This window comes from Bos taurus, chromosome 12, assembly GCF_002263795.3.
Source record: "Bos taurus isolate L1 Dominette 01449 registration number 42190680 breed Hereford chromosome 12, ARS-UCD2.0, whole genome shotgun sequence".
NCBI classification, from domain to species: Eukaryota; Metazoa; Chordata; class Mammalia; order Artiodactyla; family Bovidae; genus Bos; species Bos taurus.
Genome location: NC_037339.1, coordinates 79,253,034 through 79,271,227, shown reverse-complemented (window position 1 = coordinate 79,271,227; position 18,194 = coordinate 79,253,034). Strand labels below are relative to the sequence as shown.

General features: G+C 41.6%; 1 protein-coding gene across 2 annotated transcripts in view; it reads left to right on the top strand.

The window, feature by feature from the left end:
- Positions 1 to 17,880, top strand: part of SLC10A2 (solute carrier family 10 member 2) — a 37,378-nt gene extending 19,498 nt beyond the window's left edge. The window contains exon 6 of one of the 2 annotated variants that reach the window (XM_059892316.1): positions 16,734 to 17,880. In XM_059892316.1, the coding sequence (XP_059748299.1) occupies positions 16,734 to 16,747 (14 nt within the window). In that variant the 3' untranslated portion in view covers positions 16,748 to 17,880. Of the gene's footprint in view, positions 1 to 346; positions 2,361 to 16,733 lie in introns of those variants that run through there. The other variant, XM_025000165.2, reaches the window with a different exon arrangement.
- The last annotated feature ends 314 nt before the right edge of the window (positions 17,881 to 18,194 follow it).

The window sequence follows — 18,194 nt, the reverse complement described above, 5'->3', positions numbered from 1 at the left end:
AATGCACCTTAGCTTATCTGTTGAGGACCTGTGCATAACTGGGAGATGGTAGGGACAGAAGACGTGCTTCTGTGGTTGTTACTGGTAAGTGCCAGCAACCTAACTGATGCCTGCCGAAATCAAGTGAGCACATAGCCCCTCGTGTGCTAGGTCCTTCTGCAGTGCAGTCGCCCCTCTTACCATGAGGGATCCATGGAACTCAGAGCGGGGGTCGTGCTCACTACTTGCCTCCCGCCCACAGAAAATGCCAACTGTTTTTTGAGTTACCAGTTACAACGCCTGTCCAATGTAAGTTGGCAGCTGATTACTATGAAATTTGCTTCATCTGCTGTGTGTTGTTTTCTAGTGTACGTGGTATACAAGAAATATTATAGGAAAAACAATGTGGAATCTCCGGAGGGCAGAGACAACGAACCAGTACCTAAGTCATCGTTCTAACAGGTCAATGAAGGATTTCAACCAGACGAAAAGCAAACACCAGTGGACCAAAAAGCATCCTAAAGAATATGCTTTAGCTCTAACAAATACTTAATTCTTTGTTTGGATAGGATATTTGGCAGAAAAAAAGTTACAGTGAAAATTTAAATTTGAATTGAATTCGTGTATTGGTTTTGGTACCAAGCGACTGGCGATCCAAATATTTAATGTAACAAATATTTGTACACATATATGTGATTTTATATATATACACACACACACACACACACACACACATATGTATACATTGGTTTTGAGTATGGCCCCAAAATATCCTTGAACATCAGACTAAACCCAACATAGGACACAAGAGAATTTAATAACCAAATTAGAATCCAGCCCATAACTCGATAGGGATTTTTTACATCTGTCACTCAGCCTTGGGAGTCCAATGATGCTCACTTGATTTTTTGTAGGAAAAACAGAATTCTTCAAATTCAATGGCTTGAGTTTGGCAAAGCTCTTTGAGCCCTGGAGACTTGCCCATATGACTCTGGTTACTATGACAGCTAGCTGGTTCATAGGAAGCCCGCACAATAGACATTCTAGAGCAGAGAGGGGGCAGTAGGCACAGAGAGCAGGAGATGCTTTGGAAGAAACAAGATTGAACTCCATTCAATGGGAGATCATGGCAAATACAAGGAAAAGTGAAAAAACCAGAAACTTGCTTGAAATGTGAGACCAGAGTCAATGAGATACACAGGAGTAAGTAGCAGTAAGAATGAAGCCAGGGAGCCAGCGGGGAAACGAGTAAGGTATCACACAGTGAGGAAGAGGAGGACAAACCCAGGGCCCAGAGCAGGAAGGGCATTGCCAGCTGAGTCCCTGGGCTGCTGTAAACAGGTCTAACAGGAGGAAGCTAAGAGGATTTGGACAATGGCAGCGAGGTTTCAAGGCAAATGTGGAACAGCTGGCCAACAGTCGGGTCTCCATCACCAGGCTAATTTAATCTCCTTTCCTTCACTCTGCAGCGATTCATTCTCAATTCAGTTCAGAGTAGGTTAGTTCCATTTTCTATTGGGTTGACCAAAAAAATTCGTTTGGGTTTTTCCGAAAGATAGTACAGGAAAAACCCAAACGAGGTTTTTGGCCAACCCAATATTCGGCCATTTTTCACTGCCTCATCCATTGCCTTTCAAACGTCTTGGTTTCCAAGGGCCTGTTGCATTCGGTTGGTGTGAGTTTGGGTCAAGCTGGTGCTTCAACATTACAGGATCATGAATTATAGGATCAGCTCTTAGCTCTTCGAGTATCAACGGGGAGGGACTCTGCTTTGAAATGCGTCCCATTTATGCCTCGTTATACTAGGTTCACATTTACAATTGAATGAGTCCTCTGTATGCTTCCATTGTCAAGCAAACATATTAAAAGGAACTAGGGATTTGTTTAAAGGCTAGTAGGGGAGAGGTTTTACCAATCTTCCTATTAGGGAGGGTCAAAGACTATTGTTCCAAATGGTGCAAAAGGAAGACTTTTCCCTCTGTCTGTCAAGTTCTTCCTACACTTGTCTAATAAAATGGGAAGCAGGCAGATGCATTAAAGACATGCCATGAATTCATATCATAATTTCAAGATGCCCAAAGTCAAGGGCCTGGATGCCAGCAGCTGCAGCAAGCAGATTTTTTCCTCCCTGTTCATCGATATGTAAGTCAAACAGAATTTGGCTCTCTTACACAACGTAGTATCTTGTGAGTTGCAGTTTTTTTTTTCTAATGTGCTAGAGGGAAGAAAAATAGCTGAGCTTTCTCAAATGAAAGTTCTCTATTTTTAAATGGGTTTGAAAGCCTGATTAAATTATGTATTTTATTGCCTCTGTGAGTATCCTATTAAATGAATATTTTATTTTAAAGGCTTGAATAAATGAAAATAATTTTTGTAATGACTGGGCTGGTCTATTTGGATCTTTGCAACCACTGTCTTCAGTGTTCAGTTCCAGAGAATTTTCAAATGTTCAATTGTTTCTCGAAAAGTGCCTGAAAGAAACTCTCAATTAAATACTCTAATAATTAGTTCTCCCACTGATACAGATTGAGGTGGTCCCCAAGAAAATCATACTGGAGGAATATTAACCAAAGATTCTTAAAAACAGGGTGACAATGCCTGATTTTAAATAATAGTAAAAGTCAGGTGGCTCAGTGTCAAAGAATCCACCTGCCTGTGCAGGAGATGCGGGAGGCACGGGTCCCATCCCTGGGTCAGGCAGATCCCCTGGAGGAAGAAATGGCAACTCACTCCACTGTTCTTGCTTGAGAAATCCCATGGACAGAGGAGCCTGGCGGGCTACAGTCCACGGGGTAGCAAAGAGTCAGACACAACTAACCACACACATAAATAAGACCACCACCACCACTTTCTATGAAAAATGTACAGAGAGAGAGAGACAGAGAGATGCAGAGATATGGAGAGAGACGGAGATACTTCATTTATGGTTGTGGTGCATTAAAATCTCTCTCGTCGACAAGACTTGAAGAAATGCAGGTTATGACCTTCACTTGGCCGCTCACAGACACCACTGTGTTCTCCACTGGGAAACTCTCACTCTCTTCCAGAAGGGAACAGTTTACCTTTCTGGGAATATCTGGCATTCCATTGCCTCTTAAACTTTTACTTCTGAAGAACCACATTAGCTTAGAACAAAGGTCTTCAGGCTGTGGTATGGATGCTCCCAGTACATGAAATTGTCCCAGGAGTACGCAGGCATGGATGGGGAAACAGGTCCCATTTCTTCAGCTTGCACGCGTACACTTTCCCAAAGCTCCCCTGCTTAAATACCCCAACGCTTGAGATGCCCTGGGTTCTCCCTTCTCACCCTCTCCCAGCAAGATGCTCTCCCTTGAAAAAGGAAAACCTTACTCTCAACATCCCTCACCTTTTTACAGCGCATCAGCCCAGAATAAAAGACTTCTGAACACCAGTTAAAGGAACAATTCAGAATATCAGTGTCTAAGAAAGGCTTCTCATCTGTTTATTCAAGATTTTAGAAATGGAATGTTCTGACCTGCGTTGGAATATTTTGAATCTAGAAATACTGTACAATGGAATAGGAATGAAGATAATTTTCTGTTAATGGCCAGCATTTCCATCCTCAACTATTTACACACACAAAAAGAAATAAATCAATCCTCACTGCGAGAGCAATCAAGGGAGCCTTGGTTAGAAACACTGAGAGGAGACACACTCATCCAAGAACGAAAAACTTCCGGCAAATATCCAAATTTTATCTATCCTGAAGTCGGAATTCTGATGTGAAGGGAATGGTACAGGAACCCATGTTGAGGTATCTGTTAGGACTGAAAGATGGAATTCAATATTTTTTTTCTGGCAAAAAGTGTGAGTTAGCTGATTGGCTGGACAATTAAGAAACATGAAGGGCATTTTCCATAAAGTAGATGAGCAAAATCTGCAGCAACAATGTTTTCTAAAATCTATTTTAAAACATGTCATAATATAAAATTATCCTCCAGTTGAAAACAAAACCAAAATGATTAGACTATGTAAGGACTCTCGGGCTTCCCAGGTGGCACAAGTGGTAAAGAATCCCCCTGCCAATACAGTAGACACAAGAGAGGTGGGTTCGATCCCTGGGTCAGGAAGATCCCCTGAAGAAGGATATGGCAACTCACTCCAGTATCCTTTCCTGGAAATCCCATGGATAGGGGAACCTGGAAGGACCACGGGATTGCAAAAGTCACACGTGACTGAGCGACTGAGCACACACACGTATGAAGACTCTTACAAACCAATAAGAAGGAAAGTGATAAAAATGAGCAAAATTGAACAGACTCTTTAGCAAAGAAGAGCAGTAAAGCCAAAAGCACAGGACAATGGCAAACAATAAATGGAAAGATGCTCGACACCGTAAGCAGCTAAGTGACAGTGATGTCACGCAGTCGTATCCAAATCTTTGCAGCCCTATGGACTGTAGCCTATCAGGCTCCTCAATTCATGGAATTTTCCAGGCAAGAGTACTGGAATGGGTTGCCATATTCTTCTCCATGGGATCTTCCCGATCCAGGGATCGAACCCAGGTCTCCCGCATTGCAGGCAGACAATTTACCATCTGAGCCACCAGGGAAGTCCGGTATGAAGAGTTAAGATAACTTCAAGTCAAAATCACGAGGTATCACTGCATCCCAATAAAATAGCTAAAAGAAAAAAAAATCACTGATGACAGGGACTTACCTGGTGGTCTGGTGGCGGAGACTTCAAGCTCTCAAAACAAGGGACCCAGGTTCGATCCCTGGTGAGGGTACCAAATCCCACATGCTACAATTAAAAGATCCTGCATGCTGCAAGGAATATCGAAGATCCTGCCTGCTGCTACTAAGACTCGGCACAGCCAAATAAATTACTGATGACAGTGAGTATTGATGGGGATATGAACAGCAACTCTCAGAAACTGCTGGCAGTAGGGTCACTTCAAAACCAGTCTGCAGTTTCTAATAACATTACACACACACTAACTGTATAGCCTGCGATCTCACTCCCAGGTGTTGACTCAGATTCTAGAAGTAAAACATAGTAACAGAAAGATCAGGGCCAGACACCTGCAGGAGGCGTGGACTGCAGCAGGCTGGGGTACCATTGTGGAGTGATGGAAATGCTCCTTACCACGATGGTGGTGGGGGTTACCAAATCTTAAGCATTTGTCAAAATGCACAGAACTGTACCTGTAAAACTGATGAGTTTTACTCTGTGTAAATTACACCATTTATAAAACTGATTAAGAATTGATGCAAAGAGCCGACTTACTGGAAAAGATCCTGATGCTGGGAAAGATTGAAGGCAAAAAGAGAAGAGGGAGGCAGAAGATGACTCAATGAACATGAACTTGAGCAAATTCCAGGAGATAGTGAAGGACAGGGGAGCCTGGCGAGCTGCAGTCCAAGGGGTCGCAAATAGTTGGACATGACTTATCGACAGAACAACAGCAAATGTATTCCATTCCCAATCATCTCTGAGAATACTGAGATAAATTTGGAGCCTCTAAATCAAAGACTAACAGACTCTAAGAGCTATTTGATAAGGCTTAGCCAAGCCTTCTCAGTCTATTACATAGACATGGAAACAGTGAACAGTGCAAGTTCTAGAAATCTTTGGAAAACCAAGTATCTCCAATTCTTTGCTTTCCACAAAACTTAGAGATTCTAATCAGGTTGTCAACCTTGCATTAGTTTTCTTTATAGACAGCTGTGATTTCTTTGGCACGTAACTTGGAAGAAGTTCAAACTTGAAGGACAATAAATAGATACCAAAGTCCTTTCATTGTCATCTCTCTCTTTGTGTGAGACAAGGTTGATCAGCACTTCAATCTGTAAAATTCAGCAAGAGGAGCAAAGTAGATGCTGAACCCTATTCAGCTGAAGAAGACTTCTGAGAGCCCCTTGGACTGTAAGGAGATCAAACCAGCCCATCCTAAAGGAAATCAGTCCTGAATATTCATTGGAAGGACTGGTGCTGAAGCTGAAGCTCCAATACTTGGGCCACCTGATGTGAAGAACTGACTCACTGGAAAAGACCCTGATGCTGGGAAAGATTGAGGGCAGGAGGAGAAGGGGACGACAGAGGATGAGATGGTTGGATGACATCATCGACTCAATGGACATGAGTTTGAACAAACTCCAGGAGTTGGTGAAGGACAGGGAAGCCTCGTACACTGTGGTCCATGGGGTCACAAGGAGTCAGACACAGTTTAGTGACTGAACAGCAACAATCTCAGTCTAAGAACAGCAGCAAAAGTTTACCGGGTGCCTCTGTATTGCAGGCTTTCTTTAACTTCAGTACTGTGTGAACTGTTTCCATTCTCACAACAATTCTGTGGCATAAGTAATATTTTCTTCCTTCTATGGACGAGGACATTTAGGCACAGAGAGCACAGTAACTTTCTCAATATCACACAGCCAGCAGGTAGCAAAACTTGATTGGAACTCAAGAAACCCGGCTCCACATTCCACACTGCTGACCACAGTGTTGACTATATCATACTCATCCACAGACACATGGGATTTCGCATCGCTCACGAATGTGTTACATTAAAATAAGACTCCTCAGTGGAAATGAAATTATAATGTAAATCCAAGTAGAAAAACGGTGTGAAATCCCCAAAATACGAAGGCAGAACTTGTCCATAGTTTTTTCTTTCCTTTTTAAACAGCTTTATTGAGATAGTTATTTACCATGCAATTTATCCATTTATAGTATAGTTTTATGATTTTTAGTATATTTACATATAAGTGCAATTATCTCCATAGTCAATTTTGAAATACTTTCCCCACTTCAAAAATAAACATGCATTTCATCTGTTCAGTTCAATCAGTTCAGTCGCTCAGTTGTGTCCGACTCTTTGCGACCCCATGAACCACAGCACGCCAGGCCTCCCTGTCCATGACCAACTCCCAGAGTTTACCCAGACTCATGCCCATCGAGTCAGTGATGCCATCTAACCATCTCATCCTCTGTCATCCCCTTCTCCTCTCGCCTTCAATCTTTCCCAGCATCAGGGTCTTTTCAAATGAGTCAGCTCTTTGCATCAGGTGGCCAAAGTATTGGAGTTTCAGCTTCAACATCAGTCCTTCCAATGAACACCCAGGACTGATCTCCTTTAGAATGGACTGGTTGGATCTCCTTGCAGTCCAAGGGACTCTCAAGAGTCTTCTCCAACACCACAGTGCAAAAACATCAATTCTTCAGTGCTCAGCTTTCTTTATATTCCAACTCTCACATCCATATATGACTACTGGAAAAACCATAGCCTTGACTAGATGGACCTTTGCTGACAAAGTAATGTCTCTGCTTTTAAATAAGCTGTCTAGGTTGGTCATAACTTTCCTTCCAAGGAGTAAGCATCTTTTAATTTCATGGCTGCAATCACCATCTGCAGTGATTTTGGAGCCCAAAAAAATAAAGTCAGCCACTGTTTCCACTGTTTCCCCATCTATTTCCAATGAAGTGATGGGACCAGATGCCATGATCTTAGTTTTCTGAATGTTGAGTTTTAAGCCAACTTTTTCACTCTCCTCTTTCACTTTCATCAAGAGGCTCTTTAGTTCTTCTTCACTTTCTGCCATAAGGGTACACATATCTGAGGTTATTAATATTTCTCCCAGCAATCTTGATGAAGCCTGTGCTTCATCCAGCCCAGCATTTCTCATGATGTACTCTGCATATAAGTTAAATAAGCAGGGTGACAATATATAGCCTTGACGTACTCCTTTTCCTAGTTGGAACCAGTCTGTTGTTCCATGTCCAGTTCTAACTGTTGCTTCCTGACCTGCATACAGGTTTCTCAAGAGGCGGTCAGGTGGTCAGGTATTCCCATCTCTTTCAGAATTTTCCACAGGAACCCACCTATTCCTTCATACCTCCCAGCCATAAACAAATACTAATCTGTTTTTTGTCTTCATAGGTTTCCCTATTCTAGATTTTCATATGAATTAAGCCAAGTAATATTTAGATTTTTTTGTTATGGTTTACTTTCACTCAGCATAATGTTTTCAAGGTTTATCCAATCTGCCGCATTACCAGTACGCTGCTTCTTTGTAATGGCCAGGTAATATTCTATCGCTTGAATCCACTCAGGTGTCCTCAGTCATGTCCAGCTCTTTGCAACCCCATGGACTGTAGCCCCACCAGGCTCCTCTGTCCATGGGATTCTCCAGACAAGAATACTAGAGTGGGATGCCATGCCCTCCTCCAGGGCATCTTCCCAACCTAGGGATTGAACCTGAGTCCCTTGTGTCTTCTGCATTGCAGTCAAGATCTTTACTTATTTATCCAGTCATTGGTTGAAGGCAGAACTTAATCAATATTATAAATTAATTATTTTTATTAACAACGTTATCATGCCTATGAGGTACGCAGATTTCACTGGATACCTCTAAAAGTGATGTAACAATTGGGCTTCCCTGGTAGCTCATATAGTAAAGAGTCTGTCTGCAATGCAGGAGACCCAGGCTCAGTCCCTGGGTGGGGAAGATCCCCCGGAGAAGGAAATGGCAACTCATTCCAGTATTCTTGTCTAGAAAATCCTGTGGACAGAGGAGGAGTCTGGTGGGTTATAATCCATGGGATCACAAAGAGTCAGACATGACTGAGCAACTAACAACGACAACACAGTGTATTTACAAAATTGCCTTTGCAACTGTAGTTAGAAATTGAATCTATAATTATTTAATCTTGTGATGAACAATGGCAAAATCATCTAAATATGTATAAAGATATTCACAAATTTTAAAAGTTATTTGGGATTATATGAAATCTAGTGGGTTGTTTTTTTTTTTTTTTTTTTTTTATTTCAGCCTTCTGGCCTTCTGGTAACTTGCTAAGTGCTGCATTTTAAAGCCTGCTCAGTGTTATAAAGATGGCAGGGGAAGTTGAAGAAATACAACTTTTTCCACAAATAAAATACATAGGGACACAAAGACACACATATAATGCCAAAAGTAATAAGAAAGATAGTTCTCTTGACCTATCTAGCGATAATTTTGATCACTCTTCAAAGTTAAAATAGTGGTTTGGGCTGTTTAAACACAAAGATTACTTGCATGTTGAACCAGCAGAGTTTTCAGCTGACTGACTGATCCATCCATTATGAAAGTTGTTAAGTCACCATGGTTACATCATTCTCAAACCAGGGGAATTTTAAAAAAAAAAATAGCTTTTCAAAAATAACAAATATGATTGGGTCCTTCTGCTACTGTGGATATAATAACTCTTGCAAGTAATCTCTTGGAGCTAAGGAACGTTATAATGGCTACTAAGCTGGGATCGCTAACAATGTCTATCCTTTAAAGGAATCAGTGCAGGTGATACAGACATTCATTAGGACAGAAGAAAGCAGCCAGAGGGACACGGTTATGAAATAATGTGAAGTGAAAAAATAACTTAGTGTTTAATTATCTTTCCACTGAAATGCATGTAAATGATATGAATCAAAAGGAAAATAGAAGCATGAAAACCAGTTAAGGAAACGGCGATGAGAGATGGTTTGGCAATCTATTTCTGTATTATTATATAATATGTGAGAATCAAATAAAATCAAGAGGGAAAGAAAGAAACACTAAGAATCACCTCCAGGGTACAACAGCTCCCCACATGTCAATATGCAGATCGGGGTGAGTGTGGATGGAGGGGGACGCCGATGGTGATGCGAGCAGCCTGTGTCCCCTGTGCCTCCTCGTCCAGCTGGTCCCTGGGGGCCTCTGTTCCTAATCGCTAGAGCCCGGCTCCCCAGCTGTGGCCGGCACTACGGCCTGGTTAACCCCACTGGGTGTTCTAACCCAACATTCAGCTCTGATTCCCTTCTCCCGTTTCCTCCCTCAACTAAAATCTCACGCACCCACTTTTCTTTGCAGCTAGGTGGCCTTATGCCTCAGTTCTAGACAATTGCACGGAGGCAGAAATGTCCAGGGAGATTGAATAACAGTAAAACCTTTGGTAATTTCTGGTCGATGTTGCTGTAAGGTTAACAGATGCGTCTGGCATTGCTTCTTCCTCCACGTCCTTCTGCCTTCAAGAAAAAGAGTGCCTGGTGCCAGTCCAGCGGCTAGGAGGGAACAGAAACCCAAACAGACACCAGCCCTAGGACCTCTAACCACTGACCAATGCCACCAGCATCCTGCCTCCGAGCTTACTGAACCTGAGAAGAATAAACACTACTTAGTGAAGCGGTTGTTGCCCAGACGTGCTGTTATTCGCAACTAGAAGCATTCCTAATTCATAGACCTAGTCATCACTATCACTGGAGCTGCCTCGGGTATAAGCTCCCACACAAACATCTGAGGACACAGCCATGGACAAGAAGAAGCTGAAAGGTGTAGGGAACAGTCAAGACAAATCTTCTCCACAGACAGCTGTGCTCAGGGCACAAGTGGCAAGTTCTGTAAAAGCGGTGATTTGCAGGGGGGAGGAAATGCCACACAGTTGGCAAGATCTTAGTTCCCTGACCAGGGATCAAACCTGAGCCCCTGGTAACGAAAACGCTGAGTCCTAACCACTGGCCCACCAGGGAATTCCCAGTTTGTCTACCTCTTATCACAAAAAATCAGTACATATTTGTGAAAGTGAATACACTGATCCTGAATCAAATTACAAAAAGCATTGCTCATTTTCAAGCCAAAAAAATCTTCCCATAGACTAAAAATTAAATGAAAAGTAATAAACACAGAAGTTGCAGATATAAGGACTAGGAATTTTCTGGATTATTTCCAAGTGTCTATTGCCAAGCTACATGTTGGAATATTTTACTTTGTACATAGCATGATTATAATTTTATTAGTCTTCCCAGACCATGAAAATTTCTTTAAAGTATATTTACACTATTCATTTGCTCTAATGTAAACAAATGTCCTGCCCAACACTGATCGAATGAGATTGGAAAGACAAAAAAAATCAAAAAATTCAAATTATATAATCCTAATGTGTAGTAATAGTTTTTAAAGCTTTCAAATGCATGCTTATTACATCGGGCTTCCAATTGCACATAGAGGCATCACTCAGATGGTTCTTTTATTGAGTAAATATGCATTAGGCGCAATTTTAAGCACTCATTATTAACTCAGCCAACCAGAACAAATCCATTAGCAGCGAGCTTATCTAGTTTATCAAATGAATCTAGACTAGGTTCTTAGGAATGTGCTTAAATGTTATATTTATTCATTAGACTTCACTGGAATCCCAAAATAATATATTCATTATGCTAGGCATTTTTAATGGACTGTGTCAAATGATGTTCTCCAAAATGCTGAAGTGATATAATACAATTAACTTTATAACCCAGGTGTTAATTCTCATGATATAAAGGGCCATGAATGAATCACCAACATTATAAAGAATTGTGTTACCTTTGGTCTCTAAGCTCCCCATACTGATGTCTTCCCAAACTTCCAACCCCTACTTACCATTCACATTTGAAACTGTGATCTTTTATTCTTTACCTGGAGATTCTGCTGCTGAACCTGAGAAATTTCCTCAAAGTTGATATTTCCTCCATACCACTGGACAGGGTCCACTGCTTGGGAATGCTCCTAAATCCAGATTCTATCAATTTAGTGCCTCCAAAGGTGAGAATAAAATCACTTGTCCAGCATGAATTGGTATCTTTTTTTAAAAAAAATTTATTTTATCTTACATAACACATACCACATCAATCAAAATGCTAAAAATGATTTAATTTTCAGATTTGGTGATCTTATTCTCTACCCATAAGTTTTTCTTTTTTAAACTTTTTTTATTGGAGTATAACTGATTTACAATGTTGTGTTAGTTACTGCTGTACAGCAAAGGGAATTAGCTAAACATATACATATAGACGTAGGGCTTCCCTGGTGACTCAGACAGTAAAGAATCTGCCTGCAATGCAGGAAACCTGGGTTTGATCCCTGGGTCATCCTGACCCTTTCTCCAGATCCCCTGGAGAAGGAAATGGCTCCCCACTCCAGTATTCTTGCCTGGAGAATCCCATGGACAGAGGAGCCTGGCGGGCTACAGACCATGGGGTCGCAAAGAGTCGGACATGACTGAGTGACTGAGCACACACACAGGTAGAATGTGATGGAGATTAATTGTATAAGGACTGTTTTAATGTACTATAGATCTTTAAAACACTCAGAGTGTCTTTATTCCTTTATCATGCCACCTGGACAAAAGGTTCTTAATCTTATGTTTCAAAAATTCATTAATACTACAACATATTGTTTCATAACTCACAAAATATACATTGGCTCATACCCAATGTTTTCTGGCTAAACAAGCAAGCATTTATCGAGGGCTCATGCCTCACTGAATTTCAATACCCTTGGAAAGAACTGCAATGATGAAAAGAATTTCTAAAGGGCAAACCGCGATTATGCCTGTGTGTGTGTGTATGTGTATGTGTGTGTGGCTTCGTGCATGCACACACACGTTTTGTGTATCTAATTAGTACACACAGGATCCTGATATTTACAGGGAAGACGATTTCCGCAAGAAACAGCAACTATCCTTGCAAAGGCAAGATGCATCTTTACAGAGAGGCGACCTTTGATTATAACATTTGCAGGCTGGCTGCCTTCTGAACCTTGCTTGCCTTTGTTTATTACACTCATTTCTGACAATTCAGAAAAGACTGAGTCTTGCAGTTAACATCTACTCAGCAGCTTCATTTCCCAAGGAAACGTGCCTCAAGGACCCTGCCCCACCTCTTTCTGCAACTCCCTTCTTCAAGGACTTGGGCATTTTATAGACTTGTAAAAAAAGCTGTGTTATATCTGATGATGACAAGCACATCAGTCGTTTACCTAAAGTTCTGTCCCTTCCACACTCTACCTTATCTCTTCTTTTATAACTCTAGTTTATTGTTATTGGCATTACTGAATCATAAACCTAAGAAGAAAAAAATGTTTCATTTTAAAATATCTTCTATACTATTTGGGGGTTACACCCATACTTTGAATCTTCATCACATACTGGAGTAGGAAATGGCAACCCACTCCAGTATTCGTGCCTGGAAAATTTCATGGACAGAGGAGTCTGGCAGGCTACAGTTCATGGGGTGGCAAAGAGTTAGACATGACTGAGCACTGAGCATGAACATATTGCATATCAGTTCTTTAAAATCTCTGCGTGTTGTATCATATCACATAAGAGTATTTCAAGCTGTCTTGCCTTTCCCCCACCAATATATAATCTCCATGAGGCCAAGGACATTTATACGCAATCCCATATAACCTTAGACCTAAAATAGTGCCTAGCTCATAATAGGGGCTCAATACTTGTTAAGGCTTCCTGGGTGTCTCAGTGGTAAAGAATCCACCTACCAATGCAGGAGATATGGTTTCCATCCCTGGTGCGGGAAGATCCCCTGGAGAAGGAAACAGCAACCCACTCCAGTATTGTTGCCTGGGAAATCCCATGAACAGAGGAGCCTGGCGGGCTACAGTCCATGGGGTCACAAAAGAGTGGGACATGACTGAGTTACTAAACAGCAACATTTGTTAACAAAGAGTATGAAAATCTATTGTTGAAAATATTAACACGTGAAACATTTTTCTGCTCCCATTTTCTTCCAGTTACCCTGCTCCTTATAAATCTTCTCCTCATTCTTTCCATAAACGCTTATATAATCTGTGATCCTCTCCATTATTTCTTTCTTGGCTCTATGATCTTCAACTACAGTGTAAGCACAGTCATCCCTTGGTTTCTATGGGGGATTGGTTCTAGAACTGCCATGGATATTAAATTCAAGATGCTCATGTCTCATATAAAATGTGGTTTTATCTGCATATAATCTATGCACAGCCTCCCCTGCGCTTCTCTGATGGCTCAGTGGTAAAGAATCCGCCTGCCAATGCAAGAGACACCAAGAGGTGAGGGTTCGATCCCCCGGTCAGGAAGATGCCCTGGAGGAAGAACCAGCAGCCCGCTCCAGTATCCTTGCCTGGAAAATCCCATGGCAGAGGAGCCTGGTGGGCTACAGTCCATGGGGTCAGACACAACTGAGTGCCAGAGCGAACACACACATACACACAGAATATCTAATACATTGGAAATGCTATGCTAATAGTTGGAAATACAATGCAAATACTATGTAAATAGTTACTAAGCTCTGTTTTTTAGAACTTTCTGGAATGTTCTCTTCCAAATATTTTTGATCTAAGGTTAGCTGAGTCCTTGGATGTGGAAACTGTGGATATGGAGGGCTGACTGTAAAATGTCTCATTAAAATAGACTTAGTGGCTTTCTTTACACCGTTAAGGACGTATACCCAACCCTGAGCTCTCGTTTCAACTCTAGTCCTGGAACTAATCGCATGTAGGATACTGCTCCTTTAAAGTAAATCTATCCTCTTTACTCCAGCATTGCATGCACTCACCTAATTTCATTCCTTCTATCAACAGCATTCGCCAAGTCAGCCCAGCTTGAAACTCTGAAGCCACCTTCTCCTCTTCCCCTTTCCTTCATCTCCTATAGCCAGCAAGTTAAATGATGGCTCCAGTATGAATTCAAAAGGCCTCTTAGAAAAAACAGGGTCATTTGTAGTGCTGTGAATGGACTTAGAGTCTGTCACACAGAGTGAAGTAAGTCAGAGAAAAACAAACACGTGTCACATATTCATGCGTGTATAGGGAATCTAGAAAAATGATACTGGTAAGCCTATTTGCAGGGCAGAAATAGAGACACAGATGTAGAGATTGGGCATGTGGACACAGTGGGAGGAAGGGAAGAGGGGGACGAATTGGGAGATTAGGACTGCTGTAGATACACTACCATGTGTAGGACAGACAGCCAGTGGGAACCTTCTGCGTGACGCAGAGAGCTCAGCTTGGGGCTCTGTGATAAACTAGAGGGGTGGGATGGGGGGCGTGGAGAGGCTCAAGAGGGAGGGGACACATGTATACACAGGGCTGATCCGCATTGTTTGTCGTACAGCAGAAACTAACACAGCTCTGTAAAGCAATTATCCTCCAATAAAATTTTAGAAAAGCCCTCTAAGTCCAGCCCCTCTCCCTCACTTCCATCACCATAGCCCACACTGGCCCTCATTTTCTCTTGTCTGGGCATCTTCATTAGCCTCTTGGGTTCCCTTCCTCCAGTTTCTCTTCCCTCCAAAATCCTCTCCACCCAGCCCTTGACAGCACATCCAACCAATGTTAGGAGTTGACTGCTGTTTGTTCAGTGAATGAATGGAAGAATGGATTCATGAATAAATGCTGTATTGCATAAAGTGCCTTACATATTTCACAGTAGTCACCCCATGCCAATATGTCTCAGCTCAGACTCTGAATCTGTCTACAGTCTGATACCAGCTTCTGTCTACTATTTTCAAACTACCCTACCAGCCCAGGTAGTTTGCCCTAAGCAGGCCAGAATCAAGTTTCTCTGGCTCGGGAAATCACCCAAGCTTTGACACATGCAAACTTCACCCAGCTACCTCCGTGAATGCATGTCTAGAATGACTTGTGCCCTCCCTGGCCATCCATCGTCTCTTAATTCCTATAACATCCCCTAAACAGTAGTGATAAATTTTGGCATTCTATCTGCAACGTCACATTTCACTGTTTCTTGCCCATATATCTCTTTCTCTCAGCTAGATTTACATAATACTGGAAAATGTACAGTATATTTTAAGGTCTTTGCTCAACTGGCTACAGTGATTTAAAGGCCTATGTATCTCTCTAACTCTTGATATACTTCATTTTGCTGATGCATACATCCCACAAAGAATAAGAAGGAAACAAACTTTAAAGCAAAGAAAAAAAATGTACACATAACAGACTCCTGGAAGGACAAGAAACCACATGTTCTATACCAATTAATTAACATGAAGCATATAACTCAAGAGAACCTATAGAAGTAAAAATTTCTAAATGTTTACATTTATAGTCACAAAATTGAAAAAATGTAAATGATCAGAATTCGAAGCAGAATATTTTATTGTTTTCATTAGTGCTTTCTGAAATGCCAAAACTAACTTACTGCTAATATCAGTTAGTTGAAATGAGAATATATATATACACACACATATACATAAACATTCCTGTTGTATAAAAACTATCTAGAAAAATTTACTTAATTTAATGGTTCTCAATGTACTTAAGAATAACAAACTGTACAACCTGTTTTTTTTAAAGTGCCCAGTAATAATAATGTCAAAAGACAGAGGATAAATAGAGACAGAAATCAGATATCAAAGAAAGTACCATATAATTTTATTAAGGATGCTTGTTCCTGCAACTCAAAAGTTGAAAATGTTCTTATCGGATAAGTTTCAAAGATAAGAAGAGCAACTGAAGATAAGAGTTTATTTTTGACCCTCCAAGGACTAGCGGGCATTTAGTAGGGCATTAAAAATAATAAAGGAAATAACTCACATTTTTTGGCTTCAGGAAATACCCTGCTGTTTATGGAAATAATTTCCCAGTCTTTATCCCCTGTTTTTTCAGATAATTATTTCAGTGTTCATTTAGCTTTGGTGCTTAATAATAGAAGTTTTTAAGGAGAGATTCTAGACAAAAAGCCTAAGATGTAAGCAGAGGGACTGTGAGGGGGATGGTGCGTCTTCCCCTACTCCTACATCCTGCTTCCCTCTTCCTGCCAAGTGCCCCGCCGTGGGTCATTTGAATTTCTAGTCTCACCTGGCATTCCTTCCCCGGAAAACTTGCTCTCCAATAAGGCTGACCCTCTTCAACATTTTACCGTAACTCCTCATGCACACTTGACTCTCCACCTTAATATCAGCCATTTCTGTAGCCTCTGACATCTTCTTCTCCCCTTTCCAGCAACCCAGGTTTGACCATCCTTGGAGGTCCCACTCGAATGCCACCTCCCGTGAGGCGCTCTCCCTGATCACATCAGAATCTTCAGAAATGCTGCTGAGCTGTAACATTCAGACAAATGCTGTGTCTTCTCTCCTCAAGTGGGTTAGCCCGTACAGGTGGGTTGACACTGTCCATGAAAAGAATCAATCAACAATCTATAATAGGAATAGGAGTTTGGGGACTTGCCTGGTGACCCAGTGATTAAGACTTGGCCTTCCAATGTAGGGGGTGCTGGTCAGGGAGCTAAGATCCTACGAGCTTTGGGGCCCAAAAACCAAAACATAAAACAGAAGCAACACTGTAACAAACTCAATAAAGACTTTAAAAATGGTCCACATTGGAAAAAAAAAAAAACTTAAAACAAACGCTTTATTTGAGCCACACTGAGGACTATAACCCAGAAGCCAGCATCCCAGATAACTCTGAGGAACTGCTCTGGAGAAGTGTAGTTTCAGCGCAGTTCTACATCTGCCAGAACAAAGAACAATGAACAGGTCAGAGATACATGCCTTCAAGGTTTCAGAAACACAGCACCCACACAGTGAGTCATCCTGGCCTTGGCACCTGGGAAGGGAGTCTTATCATCAAAGGAGTCCCTGCCTTGGCACCCCAGGAAGGAAGGCATTTAATCTACTTTTAACATGAGCATTCTTTACCTCTGGTCAATGCACCCTTTCCTTTAATAATTCAAGCAGATGTACAATATACATTTGAAAGTTGCCAACCGGCTGTTTTAACTAGCATAAAATTCAAGTTAACTCACGTATAAGCCATAGAGACTTCCCCAGACTTCAATAAGTGGACATTTCTTTTATCGATATCATGTTTTATGCTTCAAAGGACAAGGGATTGGGGCCAAAAACGAGCCTACTTTGCTTCAAATGCCTACCTCCTAATTCCTTCTTCTTAAGTCTTCACATGGTGGCTCCCCTGATGGCTCAGATGGCAAAGCATTCCCCTGCAATGCAGGAGACCCTGCATCGATCCATGGTTTGGGAAGATCCCCAGGAGAAGGAAATGGCAACCCACTCCAGTACTCTTGCCTGGCAAATTCCATGGGTGGAGGAGCCTGGTAGGCTACAGTCCATGGGGTCTCAAAGAGTCCGGACATGACTGAGCGACTTCACTTTCACTAAGTCTTCACATCTTCTTTACTGTCTTCTATTTTGGTGAGTTTCTGTTTAAACATGTCTCATCTCCCCTAACAATAGGAGGAACTTCTTAAGAGCAGGGCTCTGTCTGGTGTTGTAGGATTCGACCACCAGGATGTGGAGTGTCGTACATGGACTAAGAAATAACCGGGGACTCAGGAAGTATCCCTTTAATAATTGTAACACGGTGGTTTAGAGTTCAAACATCTGGAATCCAATTCTGACTCTGTCGCCTACACCCCGTGGCAGTGTGGTCTAGGAGGTTGCTATT